This window comes from Theropithecus gelada, chromosome 6 (genome assembly GCF_003255815.1).
Source record: "Theropithecus gelada isolate Dixy chromosome 6, Tgel_1.0, whole genome shotgun sequence".
Lineage (NCBI taxonomy): Eukaryota > Metazoa > Chordata > Mammalia > Primates > Cercopithecidae > Theropithecus > Theropithecus gelada.
The window spans coordinates 155,353,431-155,375,174 of record NC_037673.1 but is presented as its reverse complement, the minus strand read 5'-3'; the positions used below and the strand labels follow the sequence as shown (position 1 = coordinate 155,375,174).

Below are 21,744 nucleotides of genomic sequence, written 5' to 3'. Positions count from 1 at the left end.
GAAAAACCCCAAAAAAAAAAAAAAAAAAAAAAAAAAAAAAAAGAAAGAAATTATGTATTAGTTGCTGGCAATTAAAAATAGAGATTTTATATGAAAACCTGGATTTACAAATGTCTCTTATAATCAGAAGAGCTTGTAGTGCTGGATCCACATTCTCAAATGGCAACAGGTAGGGCAAACTCAGAAATCATCTTACTTTTGGATGAAGCACATATTCTACATTTAGCCACAATCCCCACCAATCCCATTGCATTGCCTCATCCCATTTCGTTGACTTACCTTCCTGCCTAGCCCTGTGAGCATTTGATTTTGTGATCCTCGTTGGAGGGATTAGAAATTAATTGTTGTTCTTAGCACAGTTCCTAGTCTATGGAGGGAACCCCATATATTGCAGCTCTGATTAGTCTTTATCAGTTATAGGCTGAGTTATGAAAACTTGATCCTGAGATCAGTGGTATCCAATTGAACTTCCTGTGATGATGGAAGTGTCCTATCTCTGTGCTGTCCAATATGATAGCTACTAGCCACTATAACTATTGACTACTTGAAATGTGGCTGGTATGACTGTGGAAATAATTTGTATTTCATATTAATTAATTGAAAATTCAATGTAAATAGCTGCATATAGCTAGTAGCTACTGTAATGGGCAAAGCAAAAGCAGATTAAGTAATGGGATCACACATCCAGTCAGCTGTCCTCATTTAGGATAGAATGTAGAGGATAGACAGTAGGGCTGTGTGTGTGAACTTGCCCATCTTACAAGAGATGACTTATAGTAGGCTTCATCACCTAAGGTCATCTACTTCCAAAGCGGGAACCACTTCTTACTACCTGGCTAGAATTCTTGTCAATTTCAGGAGCCTAAAACATGTGTTTTACAAAATGTTTATGTGCACATTCTTGGCCATAAGCATAAGTCATCTTAAGCTTACATGGGAAATCTGACTGTTCTCTGTCCCCTGAATGTTCAGTTAAGGGTACTATTTAAGTATAATAACTGTACTTGTGAGTGAAAAAAGCCTAAATTATTTGATGAGCTGCTTGACTCCTACATTCACGACAGCATAGAGCCAAGAGCCAGTGTGAGTGAGGGTACTATGAGAAGCAAGCCCATGGAATCCTGCTAGACTGCTGGAGGGATCTTCTCTTCTTAGGGCCAAGGGCGCACAGGCTGCCATCTCTTGAGGTTTCCTTCGTGGACACACTGAGCACATCTAATGATTATATTGCTGTAAACCAGCCCGCAAGAGGGATTCTAAAAGATCCTTCTCATGCAACTTTTTCTTTCATTCACACCTTGTTTGCATGGGAAATTTGTCACTGGCCCTCTCCGCCATGCCTGGTAGTCAGAGCCCTCCCTTTGTCTTTGTCATATAGTTGAAACCCAGAGCCATCTACCAAGCTCTGGCTTATTGGCAACTCACTGGCCTTTTTCCTGAAACCTGCCTGCCATAAGCCAACTTTTCCAGCTGATCAATAAGTGACTTCACTGCTTCTAGGGATATATGCATGAAGGACAAAACAAATGTCTGCCTTTTTCACTCCAGTTGAAGCTGGAATTATAGCTTCTGCCTCCACAGCCCTATCCCTGCCCCAGCAAAAAACAAAAAAACAAAAAAACAAAAAAACCCAAAACAAAACAAAACACGCTTCCTTAAAAACATAGAAATCTTAATGAAAATGATAGAAACAGTGTTGTAGCTAATTTTGTTAAGTGATGACTAATACCGATCCTCTTGTAATAGAAAAAAAGAAGAAACACACATGAATATCTTCTGCTTGGATCATTCATCCAATTGGAATTATACATCATCTAATCTTACAGTCAAATTCTGCTAAGAGGATACTATGTCTTTTTTATCTTTGTGGGCAAACATCAGTGTAAGCCCCTATTATAGTAGTGAATTGAATGATTCCTAGAATTCAATAGGAAGAGAAAGACAAAACCCTCTAACAAAAAAAAAGTAGATTCTACATGTTTTAAAATTTCTTCTTAGCAAAATTCATATCAAAAATATTTCCTAGAAAAAGACCAAGGTAATATGAACTGAGAGTAACTAATGAAATGTTAAATTATCTGCATGCATCTATGTTTTTATTGCTGAATTTGGTCCTGCCTCCAGACATAAGGAGGCTAAAAATTCATATTCAGATAAGGAAAGGCAAACCTTGGCGAACAGATGGAGCAGAGTTCAGCATAAAGGTTTAATCCTATCAGGCCGATTCCTGTATGGCCATCTGGATAATCCGGCACACACATTCAAGGCCTGTTAAAAATACGACTCCAGCCAAGATTAACGTCACAGATTTTCCACTAGACTTGCTCATATTTGACTTTATGATTTTCCAGGCCAGGAAGATTGCTTGTGAATAAAGACTTGAATGGTCCTTGAAGAAGCAGTTGCATATTTTTTTAACCTGAAAATTGTTTCTCCTTTTCACAACATTGGGTGTCCATTTTTGGAAGGTTATTTTCATTTCCTTTTTTCCCCTTGGCTTTCATTTCCCAAACTTTTCTTACAACAGGACAATAAGGAGAATTGGACTAAAAATAATTTTGTGCACGAAAGTTCTCCTTGTCAGGAAGAAGAGAGTTATTTACTTATTGTATAATCAGAGGCAAGTGAATTTACTATTGTTGCAACAAATATCACAATTGGATCCATGAATAATTCATTTTGAAAATTCTCTTACCCTCCATGACAATTTTTCCCCATTGCTTTGCAATGGAGTGACTGACAATCATAGAATAAGAGCGGGGGAAAAACCCCAAAGAACTGATGACAATATTTGCCTTTGGCTGCTCTAGGATTAATATTTCATACGTTTTAATTTTGGATTTGGCAGATCAAACGTGAGGTGGAAAACAGTGTAGTCACACTTTGAGTTATAAAATTCTGAGCTGCAGTGTAGTTAACAAACAATTTTTGCATATTATGAAACAATGCTATGTTGTGTGTCATTAAATCAAAAAGCCTTCAACAAGTCTTTCAAGTGCAATTTAGAAGTTACAGGTACATCAAAATGTCAAGATTTCTTACTGCTAAATTGTCAAATAACCCTGTGTAATGAACCTGCACACAGTTCCGGATCTCCGACAGACAAACTCAGGAATCCAAAAGCGCTTGGCCTGGAATGTTTTGAATTAGAGTCGTTGCACCAGCATTTTTGTCCTTCCCTTGCTCAGGTGCTATGTCCATTGATTGTTGAGAAATTTTGCTGATTCAGAATAAAATAAGAAAGCTGCAAAATAGGAAGAGAATATAATTTTGGCTTAGTCTATAATTAGCAAATGGCATAAATTGGAACTTAGACACTATTTTGCTAAGTTTAGGTACATCTAGATATTTACCACTAAGCTAACATTGCCTTAATGTAGATGGACGTTGGAGCTACATTTCCACATAGCGCCTGTGAATTCTTCCTTTTCTTCTTTTCTGTGAGAGCCATTAATACTGTCAAAGCAAAGGGCATTCTTGCCAAATGAAGTCACTTTGGAATAAAGGATGAAAAACACTTGAAATTCTCAATCTCCTCATTTAATATTTAAAAGGTTTAATTGCATCTAGTATGGAGAAATCTCTATATCATGGGTTACATTTCTCCTTAAAGTGACAAACATGACACACACACACACGACTCTTTTTCATATATAATACATGAATCTTTGCCAAGTATTATCTAGATTTGCTAGTGGACAGGGCAATAAGTGCAGACAAATAACAAAATGAAATAAAAACCCTAATAAACAATAAAATGCTTAACTACATAATGCAATTACTGAAGAAAATAAAGTAAGGCAGAAACAAATCCCCAGTAACACAAGTTAAAGCAACAGCATAAGTGTTATAAAGACTGCTACACCTTGCATGAGGAAGCTGTCAAATTTGTTTGTTTGTTTATTGGTTGAGTTTATTTGTTTATTTGGAGTTAGCATTCTGAAAGTGAAGTTTGTATACTCTGGTACCAGAGTTCAGGTCAGGCATTCTAACTGCTTCTGATTTCTAAAGCATGCAGTTGGAGAATGGATAAACAAAGAATAGATTTGCCTCCTGTGCATGGTGAAAATACAGAGGTCCAGTCTTCCAGCTGGAAGAAAACCTTCTGTTTGTCCCCTTCTGTCCAGTAGCTGCTGGTTTCAGGATCAAAGAAGGCATCAAGAAGGCAGGTTGTAGTGCTAAGGAGCTGTGAGCAGGAAGGCCATCATTTACTCAAAAAAAACCAAAACCAAAACCAAAAACAAAAAACACAGACACACACACCAGCAAAAACAAGCATTCAGATCTGTGCACTGAGTCCAAGTGGAATATTTTGTGCCCTCAATAGTCTTTCAAACAGTTTCTCCCAAGTACAACATCACCAAAATTAAGGAGATAAAAGGGAGAAAAGCCTGAGTTTTACGAGGTCACAAGTATCCCGTAGAAATGAGCTAAGCTCATGGGTTTTACGTTTTCTGCCAAGTCTCAAAAATTTGGGACAATAACATTAAAGTCAATTCCTCATTTCTGAAAAATTTCCCATTAATATTCATTCCAGGCAAATGAGATCCTTAAAAAAACATTCTACTTTGGAGGGACTGTTGCCAGTTCCACCTACTCAGTACATTTAGCTGGATAGGTTAGCAAGCAGCTGAACTGGGAGTTCTTAGGAAAGTCTTACAATAAACTACATAATCTGAACTGATGAGAGTATAGGGTATTCTCATAAATAAACTCTGGTTAATGGGGAGCTGACGATAATAATTATTATACCAGCAACTAGCATACTATGTGGTGCACAGTAAAGCCACAAAACACAAGTAGGCATTTTCTGTGTATGTTGCTGGAATTCTATGAGGTGAGTGCCCATATGGAAACTACAACTTAAAGAAGGTAAGAGACTGTTTTGAGGCTGCAGTGAGTGCTAGATGTGGAATTTGAACAACTGGAGCTTTTGCCCATTTTCAAATATAGTCATACTCCAAATGTTAAAATCAACTTAACATAATTTCCCATTTCTGTCTTTACTCAGAAGCCAGTAAAGGCGAATGCCAGCATTTTCACCTCCATCGTAAGCGTCAGTGGTCTGCTTTGTAGAAATGCTCATTAATAGAGAGTTCTGGTTAACAGAATTCTGGAAAAGGACAGTATGCATGTTTTCATACGCCATATGTAATGGGAATGGAAAAGAACCTTATATCACCCTGAGATTTAGATTTAGATTAGAACATTTCTAAATTTGCACGTTTTATCAACGGATAGAGTGTTGTTTCTCCAGTGTATTCAGATACAGGAATGGAGAAAGAAGCCAAATAATATATCTCGAATTAGTCTTTCATAATGTCGCATTGATTGTCACAAAAGCCTCATTTTGGGGATAAGATATGATAAATGCTGAACCTGGGTCATCTATATGGCTACCCCAAACAAGTGAGGTATTGATCACAGCACAGAGAGATTTCAGAAGGAAAAATAAGAGCAGCCCTAGGGCCCTGCTGATAGCTGCACACACCACTAATTCACCTCAATGGGCAGGCACCTCTGAGCTCAATTAACCCTTATTCCCAAGGCCACCCATAAACCCCGAGGTAAACATGGCTCTCCTGGCCCTTGCTTTCTATCAATGAAATAGATCATTTCTATTGGAGGCTGAAGTGCGATTCCAGCTTATAAATTCACCTTGCTAATAAAGAGACTGATGCTCCCAGTGCGAGTGTGCAGGCACTTGAATCATGTAACACTTATTCTGTAAATCAGGAAATTTTAAACTACCGAGGGCATCTGTGATTTCTTCTGCCTTCTATGGCTATTCGAAGGAAATATAAATGCTCAGGAGATAGAGCAGGTGATAGCAAATGTCCCCCGGTGCAATTGTCTGCACATAGCGCGTTGTTAAATACGTACTGGAGCTGAACGATTTCTTTCTTTCTTTCTTTTTTTATTCTTCCCTCTCTTTTCCTTCTCTCCACAACCATTGTTCAAGAAGCAAATTGGAAATCTGGTAATTAGGCCCTGACTCATGGTGTAGTATTAGAGTCCTGAGCCAAAGTTCAACACCCTGAAATGAAATTTAAACCAATTAATCTGTTAGATTTTTATCACTTGTCCGTGTTTTCTCAGCAATTCCCCCAGCACGTGGCCTTTGATCAACTCTCATACAAACGCTAAAATGTGTGCCTGCTGCTAGCAAGATGGGAATGACATTAACATGGTACTCATAAAACAATCAGAGCAGAGAAGCCCTCAAACAGGCAGGGCATAGTAATATTTAATAAAAGCACACACATAATCTTCAGAATTAGCATTTTGTGCCTTGCAGTACCTTTGGGAGAAGAGCTTTTATTTGTGGAGTGATCATTATTATAACAAAGAAGAGCTACCTAATAATTTCCACTTTAACTCTGCAATGTGCCATGAGCATTTCAGAGCCATTATGCTAAACTGTGGTAGTGTAATCATGTTATTGTCATAGTTTGAAGGAAGGAAAATCTCCTCTACTTTCGTGGCTGGTGAGGGGTGGGGGAAGGGATTTAAAAAAAGAGGCAAACCCCACCCCCAACCCTAAACTTTTATTTTTAATGAGTTTTAAAACCAGAAATTGGCTCACTGGCCTTGCGGATACTTAAGATTGTGAAAATTCATTGGGGAGGAAGAAAGAATCTTGTATTAATTAAATCAAAATGTGCTGGTAAAAGTGGTTTTCTATTCAAATATCGCCCCCACATTCCATAATATTTTCTTGGAGATAGAGTTGTATTGATTATCACATCCCTGTGCTGAATTGAACTCTTTCATAAATCTTTTCACAGTCAAATTCCACTGAATCCATCCACTGTGACTATTAAAAGTGACTTTCCCCTGTCTTCTCTCTGTTTCTCTCCGGGTATCCCAAATGTAAGAAACAAGTCCTTGGCTGCTTTGGATGTTGTCTGAGCTTTCTCAGAGAAAACATATCCAAAATGAGGAGAGAAGAGGAGGCTCAGGGTCAGCACAGCTGTTTTGTTTGTTTGTTTTATTTTGCTTTTTTCAAATGTAATTTTGCTCTAAAAAGTACAACTGTTCTCTCTCATAGAATTAAATGTTCTGCTGCTACTTAATTTTTTTCTTATTACGTAGTACCTTAATTTGTACACATTGAAAACATTTAAATCCTACAGATATATAGGGAATAAATGTTAATAGTCCTCCTTTTCTGTCAACCGCAGTCTAGTCCTTTTTATAAGGACGCTCTGGGGAAAGTTATGCATATCCTTCCTTCCAGGCCTTTGTCCATCATACCTGTTCACGTATAACTGCATGCATACACATACTAGTGCATACACAGGTTCATATATATTATTTAAAAATAAACTTAATTACACTGTTCTTTAGTTTGCAAATTGTTTTTTTTTCACTTTCTAGCCTATTTTGAAATCTTTCCATATCAGTTTATAGAATTGTTTTGTGGATTTTAATGACACTCCTAGTATTCTATAGTATGAATATACCATAATTTCTTTAACCACTCCCCTATTGGGAGCACCTAGACATCTGAATTTTTTGCTGTCAATACTGCAGTGAACATTTGGGTACCTATAGTTTTAGCCACAATTGCAAGTATTTCCAGGTCTGCTTTTAGCCTGGCAGGTGTGTCATGAGTAGGGTTACAATGTAAAATAGCAGCCCGTATGTTAAAGCCAGCCCACAAACATTTTGTTTGGCCTACACATTAAAAAAATACTGAATTCATTTCCAACATTTAAAGATTGAAAAATTTGATATGAAAATGTGGCTTCCTGGCTTCTTTGGAAAGATCACTAGAAACCCAGACGATGCTAGGCCTGCATTTTTATGGGGCCACCAAAGGCTGAAGCTGAGCAGTGCTGCCACCTTTCCCTGGGGCATGTGCAATTCACCAGCGCTTCCCGTTGCATTATAGATGTTGAGAGTCAATGGCCATTCATCTCATGCTTGTTCTGACAGCCTGAGCTGCTGCATTCATTTGTATGTCTTGCCTTGGTCTACATGAGTCTGTGAATTCTTAACAATAGCTCTTGGGCCTGATTCTCTTTTCCTGGTCACAGTGTTTTCTACATTGCATTATTGACATTTTGGGGTTCTTCATTTATGGGGACTATCCCATGCATTCATGCATCATTGGATACTTAGCATTCTTTTATTTATTTATTTAATTTTTTTTAAGAGACAGAGTCTCGCTCTGTCCCCCAGGCTAGAGTACAGTGGTGTAATCATAGCTCACTGCAGCCTTGAATTCCTGGGCTCAAGTAATCCTTCTGCCTTAGCCTCCCCAGTAGCTAGGATGACAGGCTTGCACCTGGCTAGTTTTTAAAAATCCTTTCATAGATACAGTCTTACTGTGTTGCCTGGGCCAGTCTTGAACTCTTGGTCACAAGAGATCCTCTCACCTTGGCCTCCCAAAGTGCCGGGTTTATAGGTGTGAGCCACTACACTTGGTTTGACCTCCAGTTACTAAATGTACTAGTTTCCCCTCCTCATCCTCTCTCTCTGGGATAGCTCATGATTCCTTTACGTGTTTTTTCAAATTCACCAGTGGGGAGGTGCCACAGAGCTTCCCCTCAAGACTAATATTTATAACAAATGTATAGGAGTAGTTTTGGAACCCTTAGAGGTCTAAACGTAGAAAGGTCTGAATGACTTACCTGCTCTAAGAATAGCATATAGTCTCGAAGCAGGGATGGTGGACAGTGCTGAGTGTAGAGGTAGGATGGACTGAGGGGTGTGTCATTCTTCCTGGGGTACTTCTTCCCTCAAGGCTTTATTTCTCTAAAACTGAGAAGACGGTGTCAAATACTGTTTCCTCACCTGGTTATCTCTGGAAGCTTGATGCTCTTTCTTGCCTCTGAGGCATTGACATATAGCTTTGCTTCTGGAAAATTGCTCACAGTATTTGAAAACATTGCAACTTTCCTTGGGAAGTGTTTGAAAGCACATACACACACATGCATGTACACCCATGTGACTTCTGTATCCTACGTATAACAAGTGGAAAAAAGAGGGAAGGGGTCAAGTTCAAAACTAGCAGGTCTTGGTCATGCTATTTTAAGGCCTTTCCTGTAGGAGGGTTTCTCAAAGATGCAGAAACACCCCCTTCCACCTCCGTTTGTGCAATGATGAGAAAGCCTGCAGGAGACCATATTTAGCTAAAGAAATATGCATGTGTGATTAAAAAAAACCCAGAAATTCCAAAGCTAAAACTGATAATAAACACTAAGACCATTTTGCAATCTGTGTGGGTAATCTCAGGGTCAGCAATTAATGACCCCATTGGATTCCATACTTTGACTCAGGCAGGACTCTCAAGACCAATTCAGTTAAACCAATATCCTCTTCTTCTCAGAAGTACTAGGGATATTGTAACACCTTTTGTACTCCATTCCAGTAAATAAGTAGATTGAGTTATAAATTAAGAATTGATGTTTGGGGACATTAACAAAATGTTTCCAAACTGCATATATTTTTAGAACTTTAGTTGTTAAATATAGTTTATTTCTCTTGTAACTTGCTTCAAATCATACATCATATTCTATCACTAGTTTGGGAGTACTTAATTATGGATTTAAACTTTTTTTACTTTTAAAGGTCACTTTTGTTTAAGAAAAAGCCCTATGCTTATGGAACACTGATCACAACCTCTATGTATGTTAAAAAATCAGACAAGAAATGTCAAGTCAAGTCATGAATCATTTACATCTTCTTGATTAATTATTTTGTTTTTGGGAGAAAGTAGAGGAGAGAAAAGTCATCTGAACTGCCCAGTTTTAGTTGTAAATGCATTGCTGTGAGTTCAGCCAACATGAAATGTTTAGTTTGGATATTTCCAAATTTCTCTGTGCAAATTTTTAAGATTAATTTGAATCAAAATCAAACCCATTCTATTTGTTTGTGTGGTGGCACGTGAGCAATGGCCCCACCGGGCTGGACTTAATATTTTCTTTCCTTCTTGCAAAAGTTAAAGCGTGACATTTTGCCAAATTTGACAAAGTCCAAATATTTTTTTGCCAGTTTTTTTCCTGTTAAAATTAACTAGTGCTCTCATTGGCTTCAATGCTCGGAAAGTCAGTCTTGGATACTTAATAAATTTTTTATTAAAGATGAAGGTCCTATTTTCTCTCCTTGAACAGTATCTCCCTTACTTTAGGATTTTGCTTTCTTGTTGTTCATAAAAATAATCATGAGAACAGGAGCATGACATTGTAGAGTTAAAAGTCCTCAGTGGCACGAAGGTGCTCTCTGAGAGATTTTAAAAACCATCCAACAATGACATTTATGCCCAGCAATTCTGTTGAAAGTATGCCATGCTCATTAAACAAACCACCTCCAGTCTATTTGGAATCACAGTATTTGCAAATTATTTCCCATCTCCAAGGGCCATTTATAATGGAAAGAAAAGAGATATGAAATTTTGAAAAAGTCAATTCTAGGGTTTTATGCCTGGGAAAGAGAGCAAAGCAAAGGTCATGGAAAACTCTGCGGTTGAGCCCTGACTCAGCTATTTGGTTACATAATTCACCCCGAGTGACCTGCATTCTTCGCATCTGTAAAATGGGATCTATGACATTTATTTGAAAAAAAATCTTAATGATTTTTAATGAGACATGTTGCAATGTTAGTGTTTCAGACAGAAGGCGTGGAGCAAGGATCATTTCCTGCTCCAGGCTCCGCTCTTTCTTAGCTTCCTATTGGATGGTAATGTTTATCTAAAAAAATGTAAGTTTTCTTTTCAGGAGGTATATTTAACTATGAAGCAATTCTGTAAGGTTTCCAATATATTCCAGAAAGTCACCCATTTTTAATAAAAAAGAATCCTTAGCAATTCACAAATTAAAATTTGCTTTGTGTTTTAATAAAGTTTCAGGTTTGATAAAGATTTGGGTAAAATATATGTAACTGAATAGAAACAATGAAAAGAATGCTTTTAAAAACTGAAGTTGCACCCTGAAGTTTCAGGTCCTAATGTGGCTAGGAAATGCTGAGATCTTGAGGGACTTTCTGTTAGTGAAAAGATAAAAGATTTTTTTTTTCCTTTTTCTCAAGTCTTCATCATTAAAGTTTGGTTCTAACAGCAGACTCCTTCTCTTTTTCATGTGTGTTGAAAAGCAGCTACTCCCTGTATCAAAGCCATCAGCCCGAGTGAAGGATGGACGACGGGAGGCGCGACTGTGATCATCATAGGGGACAATTTCTTTGATGGGTTACAGGTCATATTCGGTACCATGCTGGTCTGGAGTGAGGTAGGTGTTGTCTGAACATTAATATCTAATAGCTTGATCTACTTGAAGATACTGTCTATGCTTGAATTTCTAATAGAATGTGTAGACTTTAGTGGTGCCTCTCTGGGTGGGCCAGCTTCAGTCTACAGAATTTGGGGACACTGGAAGAGATGGTTTGGGTTTACCAGGAGGCAACAGTTACTACTGGAATGACTTCCATTCTTTGGCCCATAAGCAGTGGGAGAGCTTCTGTTTAGAAATTTGTCTTCTTGGGCTTGCCATGGTGTGGAGGTCCTATTGTATGCTGGGAATTGAAGAGGAGATGCAAAGTCACAAGATGTATAGAAAAAGCTTATTCACACTTTAGCAAGGGTGTAATCTGTGGCTATTTTGTAGAAAGAGTACTGTAGCCTGATCTTCGAGGAACATCATTCAATGGCAGCATAATCCAGGTGAAGGTGGTTCTTGACTTATTCAATGACTATTCACCAGAGAGAGTGATTTGCCGGGAGAACCTAGAACCACCAAGGGTTTTTTCTAGCTCTAGGAATTTACAACTCTCAAGCATCTCTGTGTGTGACTGCAACCCCTTAAAAATGACTAAGTTCTAATTGTGCAGTGCTGTCCAAGCACTGTGATTGTTCTTTTAACCTACCAGTTGACTTGTCTGGCAACCATCAGCCTCAGCTCAAGATTACAAAACATGTGCATCCTGTTATATCGATGCCACGGCAAATCTGCCATTGTGTTCTCAGTTCTGAGCCCCAGTTTCTTAGCCAGTATGCTCCAAGCACCCTCTTTCATTTCACCAAAGTTTAGAATAAAAACAATGTTAGGGCTACAAGGTACTATAGGGTTCATTCATCCCATTTGCTTTGTAAGCATGTAGTCATCCTAACTTACTGAGACTTACCATATACTAGGCAATGTACTAAACCTTGAGATAGATCATCGCACCCTTCTTTCTACACTACGAGTAGATACTCTTAGCATATTTCTTTTCTTGATAAGGATACTGAGACTTCCAGACATATTTGTCTTATAGCCAGAGAGCAGCTGCCCAAAGCCTATAGAATGTAACTGATTTGTATATGGCCACACAAAGATTTCCATTTCTAGCTCTGCTCCCATGACACTGGTTTAACCCATCTAGATATTTTCTTTGTGTTGTTTTCTCTCTAGAGGGGCCATACAGATGAGCAGAAAGTTAAGACTATGATAGTTGGGTGTGTTTGTCTTTCTAGAACAGAGACTGTTCTTCTTTGTAAGCCTTCTGTGTATACTGCTTACTGCCTGTAACCCACTCAGACAAACCCCTTGTTAGCTCGTGCTGCTGCTGCCTTGGTATTTTCTATGTAGCAAACAAGGGGTCTGCATTTGGTCATAGAATCAAATTTCTCATAAAGCCGAATCAGAGATGAACTTCCCAGCCCACCCAACTAATTGTTAGGCAAGTTGGAATATTCCAGGTATGAAAGGTGGACTAAGTTCCCCTTGCCCCCTGTACTCCATTTTTTGTTGAAACTGTTGGGTTGTAAATTAGAAGCATCAAATTCATGGCAAGTTTTGCTGCCAGCCTGGTGTCTTCATCCTGCTGGAGACAGTAGTCTCACGAGGACAGCCTGTCCCAGGTCTTGTGGGCTGTGTCTTCCACCTTTTCCATCTTTCTTTCTGTTGCTTATCTCGGAAGTTGGGAGATGGGAAGAGTAAATATTATACGGACTCCTTGCTTCATGTCATTGCAGTCAAAGCAGAGCTCAAAATTGGCATTAAATATTACTGACCCTGTGAGAAGAAGGTGGTTTGGTCTGAAGCTTCCTGTAAAACCTTGTGCCTTCTTAACCCAAGTGTACTTCGTTGAATATGGAATAAGAACACATCAGGAAATCATTCATTTGCGCCTCTGCCTTGCACTTAATTAAGGTCCCTCTATTTTTTCTCACTTTCCTACTTTCTTGACCTGTTTTGAGAATCGCAAAGGGAGGTTAGCATGTAACTTGGATTTATCCAAATTGCTTTAAAGGATCTGTTTCTATATAACAAAATTGATGAAAGTCATGGGAAGGAAAAACCATTAATGCAATACCTTTGTCCTCCTCCCTCCTCTGTCCCTCCAGCGCCACTGCCTTGTGTGTGCCAGGAGCCCCTCTTCACCCTGTCCCAGGAGTCAGGGGGATCCAGCCAGGAGCTGAGGGTGGAGGATGCATGCTCCTTCATTGTCTGGCCCCTGCTTTCAGACTTCTCTTGGTTGTAGCTATGTCATAAAACAACTATGACCCTGTCCTGGTGCAAACTGTTTCCCAAAATATTTGTGCAGATATTCTTTTAAAACAAGTAAATGCAACTGCATTAGCAGTTGGGTACCTGGGTGTGGACTTTAAATTGGGCTGTTATCATGACTGTTCTATGTTCAGAATAATGAGCCTTGTGGAAGTGAACCTTTTTTTGTAATATTCTAAACTATTTCTATATTTAGGTTTTCATACAGACTACTTGGCACACACAATTTTCTCTGCCTTTTCATTCAGGTAGAGAATTTGATACTGCCCCAAATCAAGAAATCCATTGTATAATGTGAGAATTGAGAAATAGCTCATACTTGCTAAGGGTTTATCATGTGTAGGCACTTTATGGGTATTGCTTTAAGCCTCACAATAGCCTTGTATTCAATACTCCTGTTATTCTAATTTTGCATATGAGTAAATGAGTTTCAGAGAGGTTAGAAAGCTTGCCCAAGGTTACACAGCCAGATAGGACTAGAGATTGGATTTGAACTATACCGTATTGTTTTTACGAAGGAAGGAAAAGTCCTAGTTAATAAGAGAGCATACGCAATCTTGATAGAGGGAAGAATGACAGAAAGAGGAAAGAAAGAAAAAAAAAAAGGAGAGGTTTCATAAGCCAGGTGGTATAGTAGTAGAAAGTAGTAATAGTAATTGTAGTAGTGATGATGGTTGTTTTTAATCGAATAAAATTACATGAGTGCCTTTTATTTTTGTAGAAGCAGAAAAATATTAACCAAGTTTGAGGCCATTTGTCAAGGCCTGCATTGTACAGAATCAGAATTTGATCAGAGGATATCTAAGAAAAAGCTATAGAAAATGCAGAGTGTGACTAACATTAGCTAACATTCATTCACTGAGCACTTAGTTCCTGCCAGGCAATATGATAAATGTTTGGTAGCACCCCTGTGGGATTCTTACCATTGTGTATGATGTTGTTCTCATTTGATCATTCCTCTCATGATGAGGAAATTGAAGCTTGGGGAAGTTAAATAAGTGGTTCAGTTATCAAGTGGTAGAGAGATGGGACTTGAACCCAAACAGTCCAACCCCAGGGCTTACCTTCTTAACCTTCCATAATTTAGCCTATACCACCATTTTTATCCTAGGGTGTTATCAGATCAGGGTGATAGGCTCACATTGCCATGATGTCTTGTGCTGGGGGTGCCTTAACAGTTGCTGTTACCTTCCAAGGTCAGGTAGAATTGGCATGTACAGACTCAGAGAGGTAAGAGGGCTTTCCTTCATCTTCCAGTTGTATATGTTTGTGATTGGTGCCACTGGATTCTAGGTAGAATTTATCTTTATGAAGTAAAGGATACATGCCTGTGCTAGGGCAAGACAATTAACCTGTTTAGCCTCATCTTTAGAGCTGGATCCCTGTCCATCCAAAGTCTTTGCCCCAGACCACATGATCTTGAGGTTTATGCCATCTCTAAGATCCAGGCCTTCTAATTTTAAGTAGACTTTTATCACTTCTGCATTTCCTTGCTGTATAGCCCAACACACCCAGGAAGCAGGCCGCCAGGCTAGGACAAGTAGATAACATTTTAGATTAGCAGCTAATGCCATTATTTAGAGTCTTTTTTTTAGCTAAAGAATTTTTTACAGAGCCAGAGAAAATCAGGCTGGCTTAATTTAGTCTAATCTGTGCTCTTCCCCTAACAACCCAGTCTTCTGCAAATGAGTAGTTCAGTTTAACTCATGGATAGCCCCCTGAGGGGTGGGAAGAAGAAAGGGGCACTTCGTTGCTCCAGAACTCAGCTCTGCCTTCTGCGAGCCCCCAAGTTCACATGGCTTTCTTGTGAAGTTGATTTGCCCCCTTCCTCTTTTTTTATTGTTTCTTGCCCTTTCTCCTCTCCCTCTTTTTAGAAAGTAAATTATTTTACTATTATTCTTGTGCTCCTTGCCCTGTCCTACTCTAAAAGTCTTTTAAAAAATTGTTTTAGTGTTTTATATACAAATCTAGAAAAACTAGCGGGGTTGATGTATGATAATGTTTAATGTGGGTTGAGATTTTTTTCTTGACCAGAGCCGCGCTTGGTGGTTTTGCCTTTCTACCAACAAGTGATTTGGAGCAGGGAGGGGCTCCTGCTTCTGGTTTGTAGAACTAATTGTTATTTTAATATCTCCTCTGAATTCCTCCAGTTTCTAAACAGTGAGCACTGGTTGGCTTGCCTGCTGGGTGTCTAGCACTGGGATAGGTACCATGGGTAATTAAAGTCGGGCTTTGTGGGATCTGGTGTTTTATTTGGAAAGATGACTTGCTTCCATGAAGCAAATTAGAGAGTTACATAATATATTTATATAATCTAGTATTAAATTGGTAGTTTACAATTCCAGGCAAAGTTCTAGAAGGCAGAGAGTGGTGTAGTCAGAAGTAGATTGTTTGAATGACCAATCAAGTTCCTCTTATGTATGGATGCAGCTCTGTGCTAGGTACGTTAGGCTCTCATGACCCTTTTATTTTATCACAGAATTTATACAACTGAAAGTATTTAAGCTGTCAATTAAAAAAAAAAGTACAATGGTGGGTTTAGTGGGGAGCAGAGAATAATATTCCAGGCAAGTGTTGAGACTGCATGGGTTAGCAGTGGATAAGCAACCAGTTGAGAGACTTGGGTATCGATGGTCCTTCCATTGCCCAATCAGAGGACCTAGATTTAGTCATTGTTGGTCGCTGGACCTCAGTTTCTCATCTGAAAATGAAGGGCTTAGTCTATATCCTCTTTGAAATCAGTGCTACAATTCTAGTGATTCCTTTTTTTTTTTTTGAGACGGAATCTTGCTCTGTTGCTCAGGCTGGAGTGCAGTGGCATGGTCTCAGCTCACTGCAACCTCCACCTTCCAGGTTCAAGCAATTCTTCTGCCTCAGCCTCCCATGTAGCGGGGACTACAGGCGCGTGCCACCACACGCAGCTAATTTTTGTATTTTTAGTAGAGACGGGATTTCACCGTGTTGGCCAGGCTGGTCTCAAACTCCTGACATCGTGATCCGCCTGCCTCGGCCTCCCGAAGTGCTAGGATTACAGGCATGAGCCACCGCACCCAGCCTAGTGATTCCTTTTAACTAGAGTTTATTCCCCTGAGAATCCCCCCACAGTCAGAAGGGGACAGTGGTGGCATGTGGAAACTGCTCCTTTTCTTCCACTATCGTTCTTTTCTTTCAGAGCACACTTACAATACACAGATGTGATGTTTATTTGCAAAAGGATTCTTTGAACTTCATCAAAACAATTTAATTGTCCACGAAACTGGATCTCCCTATTGATATATCTTTAGTCAATATTTTTACTCTCTATGCTTCAGATTTTGGTATCTGATATAAATCAGAGACTTATGCCACAATGTTGGCCAAATTCATCTTCTAGATAGTGCTATGGAAGACTAGTTCTTCAGGATATTAATAGATACCCCTTAGGAGATGAGAGAGGGAGATTTTTCCTGGTAAGTTTGGGGAACGTTGAGTCAAACAAATTCTACTGGTCTTTCTTCTAGGGCTTTGCACAACGTTTGAGGTACTAGTATGCACTGCAAATACTTAGATGCAGTATTCAGCATGTCCCAAACTTTTGTGAAGGCAGAACTCTTTTTTTTCCCCCCAACAAGGATCACCTTACAGGGAGATATATTGGTGATGGCTGAAGTGCATTTTGATTTCATGTTAATGGAGCCAAGTCATGAAATTCAATCACAAAGTGGTTGGACTGGGATAGATGTGAGAAAACCATCTGAAATATTTGCAGAGTATCATTCAGATTAGACCAGGAATGTTTAGAGCCATTATTCTTCAAAGCTGCAAGGCTTTGAACAAAATTTCCCTCATATTTTGCATCTGGTTTTAGTCAGTACACACTTGGCATTAGATGCTATATGATTTTGCAGGGCAGCTATATTTAAAGATTGCCAGTACCACTTAGTTCAGATGGGAGAAACCAAAGTTTCCTTGTGTATGAAGCAATTAGTGTCACACAGGTTCTCCTCATTGTCTTTGTCCAGATGCACGCTTTCTTCAGCTACATTCCCAGACATAGGGAATGAAGTCAAAAGAAACCTCTAGGGGAGACCTGTGGGTGAATATAGTTGGGTAAATGGTGGTTTAGGGGCTGAGAAGCAATTTTGCCACTTAAGTCAAAAAATTGGAAAACCAAGTGGTAAATGCAGTCCTTGATTTATTTCTTTCATCCTATCTATCTCTACTTTCCGTTCTCCTTTGTACACATAGCTCAGAGGAATGATTGTCAATAAACAAGAGGATTGGCTTCTCTGTGATATTCAATAGTGGATGACTAAGATGCATACATGTATTCCGCCGGAAGTTTCCCAGGCCTTTTTGCCCGGCCTTGACTCTTACTGAACCGCATGTAGAGTCACCACATTTTAAGGGCCTTGAGAAACCTTTTTTCAGTCAAGTACAGCTTTCTTATTTTGTGAGGAAAAAGAAACTTCACAGTGGTAGGGTGACTTGTCCTGGGAGCATATTATCTACTTAATGCTGGGCTCAGAGCCCAGTTCTCTTGACATCCAACTTCACCCCCATTCAGCTTTTGGTTGTACCAGATTTTCTCATGAAATTTCCATGGGCTTTTAACATACTCCCAGAAATTTACCAAACCTTCCTAAATTTTATACGTGATTTCCCTAGCACTCTAAAGACATATATACTAGCTTGTATGTGAGATACAGCTCCACTAAAATAAAAAAGAAAATTAAGATGGAGAAAGACATTATGTCACATATTACCTCTTTCAAAATGTCATGATAGAAATGTAATATGATGTAAATAGTTGTGTCCATTTATTTTACATATATTGAGGCTTCCATGTGTAAATTTAATTCAAAGTTGATTAAATGCGTGGATTTAAAATGACTCATAGTTACCTATTTTTTTCTAAATGTTTCATGTCCTATATTTAACCTGTGTTTATTGACCGTCTATTATATAGAAGGTGCTTTATGCAAAATTATAAACTTTATTTGTTAAAAAATTTAAAAGCAGTCTGGATTAGTTGCATTAAACTTTGAATATGACTTTGAAGAACAACTTTCAAGCCCAAGTAATTTTATGAGAAATCATTTCTAAATGAGCCAGCATATTAAAAAAAAAAAGATAAAAATGGTCTAATGGCCTTTTTAATATAGTTACATAGTTACAGCCATGCTCACTTTATTCCTAAGATGCCTTAGTCTACATTTTTATTTTTGATGACTGAGGCACTTGAAATCTATTTTCTATGTTGATAATTATGAAATAGTTAAAAAGGACTTTAAGATGACATTTTCAGCTATTTACAGTGTGCTCAGGAGGTACATGTATCTGTAACTTGAAAACAGGAACCACAGAAGTGTGATGAATTTCTAATTTTCATATGAATCAATGACAGAATTCACACCTGGCTGCAGTCATGTGACTTTTATGAAGAAAATGAATATTTATGGATATCTAGATAGTGCTGTATTCCTTTCCTGCTGATTGTTGATCGCTGGGATGGCTCCCTGATACCCTGAACTAAATAAAGCCTTCTACCTTATACAACTTTAACTGGCTTTCTCTTTACTAAAGCCACAACTTCTTAGTCTGGGATTCAAGCACACCACCTTGACTCCAATCTTTCTTTTCAACATCCTCACCCACCATTCATCTTAATTTATGTTCTATCCCATTGACTTGTTAGCTGCTCCTTGTACCTGCAGTAACTTTTCTCCCTGTCTTGCTGATGCCATTGCTCCCCCCGGGATCGTTTTCCCTCCTTTCTGTGCCCATATCCCTCTGCCCTTTAAGATCCTATGAAATACCACCTTTTTCTCTGAAATCTTCCCATATGACTCAGGCATAGAATATTTTCTCTTCTGTCTAAATTCTTATGTTGTCTTATTTCTACCATACTATGTTCCTTATACATCTCCATCTTTAGTTATCGTATTTAAGGGCATACCCTCTTCCTTGAAGACAGGATCCAGGATAAATTCAGCTTAATTTTCTGTGATGCCCAGCACAGAGCTTTGCACGTCTGAGGCATTAGTGAAAATCTGTTGAATGACATTACTTCCTCATTCATTCATTCATTCATTCATTCAAAGAAATGCTCCCTAATAGCAACTGTTGTAGTTGATGATGCTTGAAAGTGTCACAACTAGACAGATTGTGGTCCAGGTTTTGCTAATGCTTGTATGGGTAGGTAGTTTATATTTAGATGTAATTGTTGTGTAATAAGTATGCACATAAGTGTCTTAATGTAAAACTATTGGTGATGGTGAACATTGAGTAGTAATAGAAGTAACACATGTTGACTGATTGATACAAGTGATGCCTTTTCCTACACTGGTTACAGGAATTGTGTCAATTAATCCTTGTAATAAACTATCAGATAACAACTCCCATCCTACTTCTTCCCCTATCCTACTCTCTCTCTCCCCCATCCTACTCTCTCCCCCTTTCCCCAATAAGGAAACTGAAGGTCACAGAGGTTGAGTGAATTTCCAAAGGTCCCACAGCTGATTATTGGCAAAGCTTGGATTTGAATCAAAGTCCACCTGACTCCATAGCCATCTCTTAACTCTCTAATATGAATGTCATAAAACTCATTTATCCAGAGATGTGTTATAATAACCTCAACTCTCCAAAATTCAGCATGAAACCAGAAGCAAGCCAAAAGAGTAAATAAAATAAAAAGCTTTGGGTTAATGAGAACAATACTTCTTCACAAACTATGTTATCTGTTTTCCTAGGTCACAGCAAATTAGAAGGCCCAGACTAGAGGCAGATCATGTATGGAGGTGGGCTACTGGATACAGGCTCAGTGACAGCTGATGGCCTGATGTCTAGGGAAGAAATGGAAAGCCTAAAAAGCACACACAGAATTGTATTACTGTGCAGTTCATTAATGATGGTGGCCCCGAGTAATAAAAAAAAAAAAAGCTGGCAATATATTTAGTATATTCTGTTTAAAACAGCAAGATGTGTATAATGTAACCTTGAAAGACTTTCAGCAGAAGCAGTTGTACAGCCACATTATTAAAAGGGGTTTGGCTTCAGTTTTTCTGTAGTGCCTACTTTTTTTTTTTTTTAATACTTTAAGTTCTAGGGTACATGTGTACAACATGCAGGTTTGTTACATATGTATACATGTGCCATGTTGGTGTGCTGCACCCATTAACTCATCATTTACATTAGGTATATCTCCTAATGTATATCTCCTAATGTAGTGCTTACTTTTATCACATCTCTGAGTTCCAGAATGAACATGTTAAGTGAGGAATTACTGGTTGTATGGGCTAGTATCAGTGTCTTACCATACGTAGATAGGACCAACACCACAAAAAATGTTAGAACGAGTCTCTGTATCTTAAAACTTTGACATCTTTTGTTTGTTTGTTTTTAAGCTTGGAGAGACTCTACAAGTCTTTCAGTGAAAGGTGAATTTATTCCCTGACTACTTTATCTATCAATCTTTTGGCTTTTATATTTTTCTTTACTAATTCCATAGGCAAAGATTCTGCCTTGTGAATTGCCAATGTTGATAACAAGCATTCATCCCCTTCCATAAATGCATTCTGATTTCCTTTTCCTTTTATATTTTAATTTGCAAACAAACAAGCAGGAAACATAGGACACTGAGCCAGGCCTGTGTAGGGAATGATGTTCCTTCTTGACTGAATTTAGAAAAACAAGCCTTGAGAAAGAGCTCATTGTGCAGCCTCAAACCACAGGGGCTGGCGTTGCTGGTGTCTGATGCTCTCCTTCTGGAATACCCTGGGTCTCAGGAACTCACCCTTGCTTTTCCAGCTCCCAGATGGCCAGGCTGGGATCCAGTCTTTAATGGGGCCCAACTGGCACAATATCTACATCCTGGGAAGAGAGATGGAGAAAGTTTATTTAAAAAATAAATTACAAAATAAATAAATAAATAACCCACAAAACCAGGGGTAGTAGAAGCATAATGTATTTGCTTCAGTCTTTTTTCTCCCAAATCTGTTATTTTGAAAGATGATCTTGTTGCCATTTTGTTTTGTACAATTAACTGCATTGATTTCGGGACCTGGTTAGATTCCTGGTCAGAAGAACTGGGCAGTATATTTCTTTGAATGCTTAATGAGGATACCAGGAAGTTTGTGGTGGCAAAGCAAAAAGTTTTTTCGTTGTTGTCGTTTGGGAATTTTTTAGTAAAAAGAATTCTGAATGGAGTGGTGTTATTTTCTTTTTGTAGATTCATAAGAAACTTTAGTGACTCTTTATCTTAATTATTAATGGT

The 21,744-nt window shown here is 38.6% G+C and overlaps 1 protein-coding gene across 16 annotated transcripts in view; it reads left to right on the top strand.

The window, feature by feature from the left end:
* The window catches only part of EBF1 (early B cell factor 1), a 404,490-nt gene that overhangs the window by 291,820 nt on the left and 90,926 nt on the right, over positions 1-21,744 (top strand). For 10 of the 16 annotated variants that reach the window (XM_025388336.1, XM_025388338.1, XM_025388331.1 and 7 more), the window contains one exon: positions 11,101-11,231. In XM_025388336.1, the coding sequence (XP_025244121.1) occupies positions 11,101-11,231 (131 nt within the window). Of the gene's footprint in view, positions 1-11,097; positions 11,232-21,744 lie in introns of all 16 variants that reach the window. The other 6 variants (XM_025388330.1, XM_025388337.1, XM_025388334.1 and 3 more) reach the window with 1 other exon arrangement.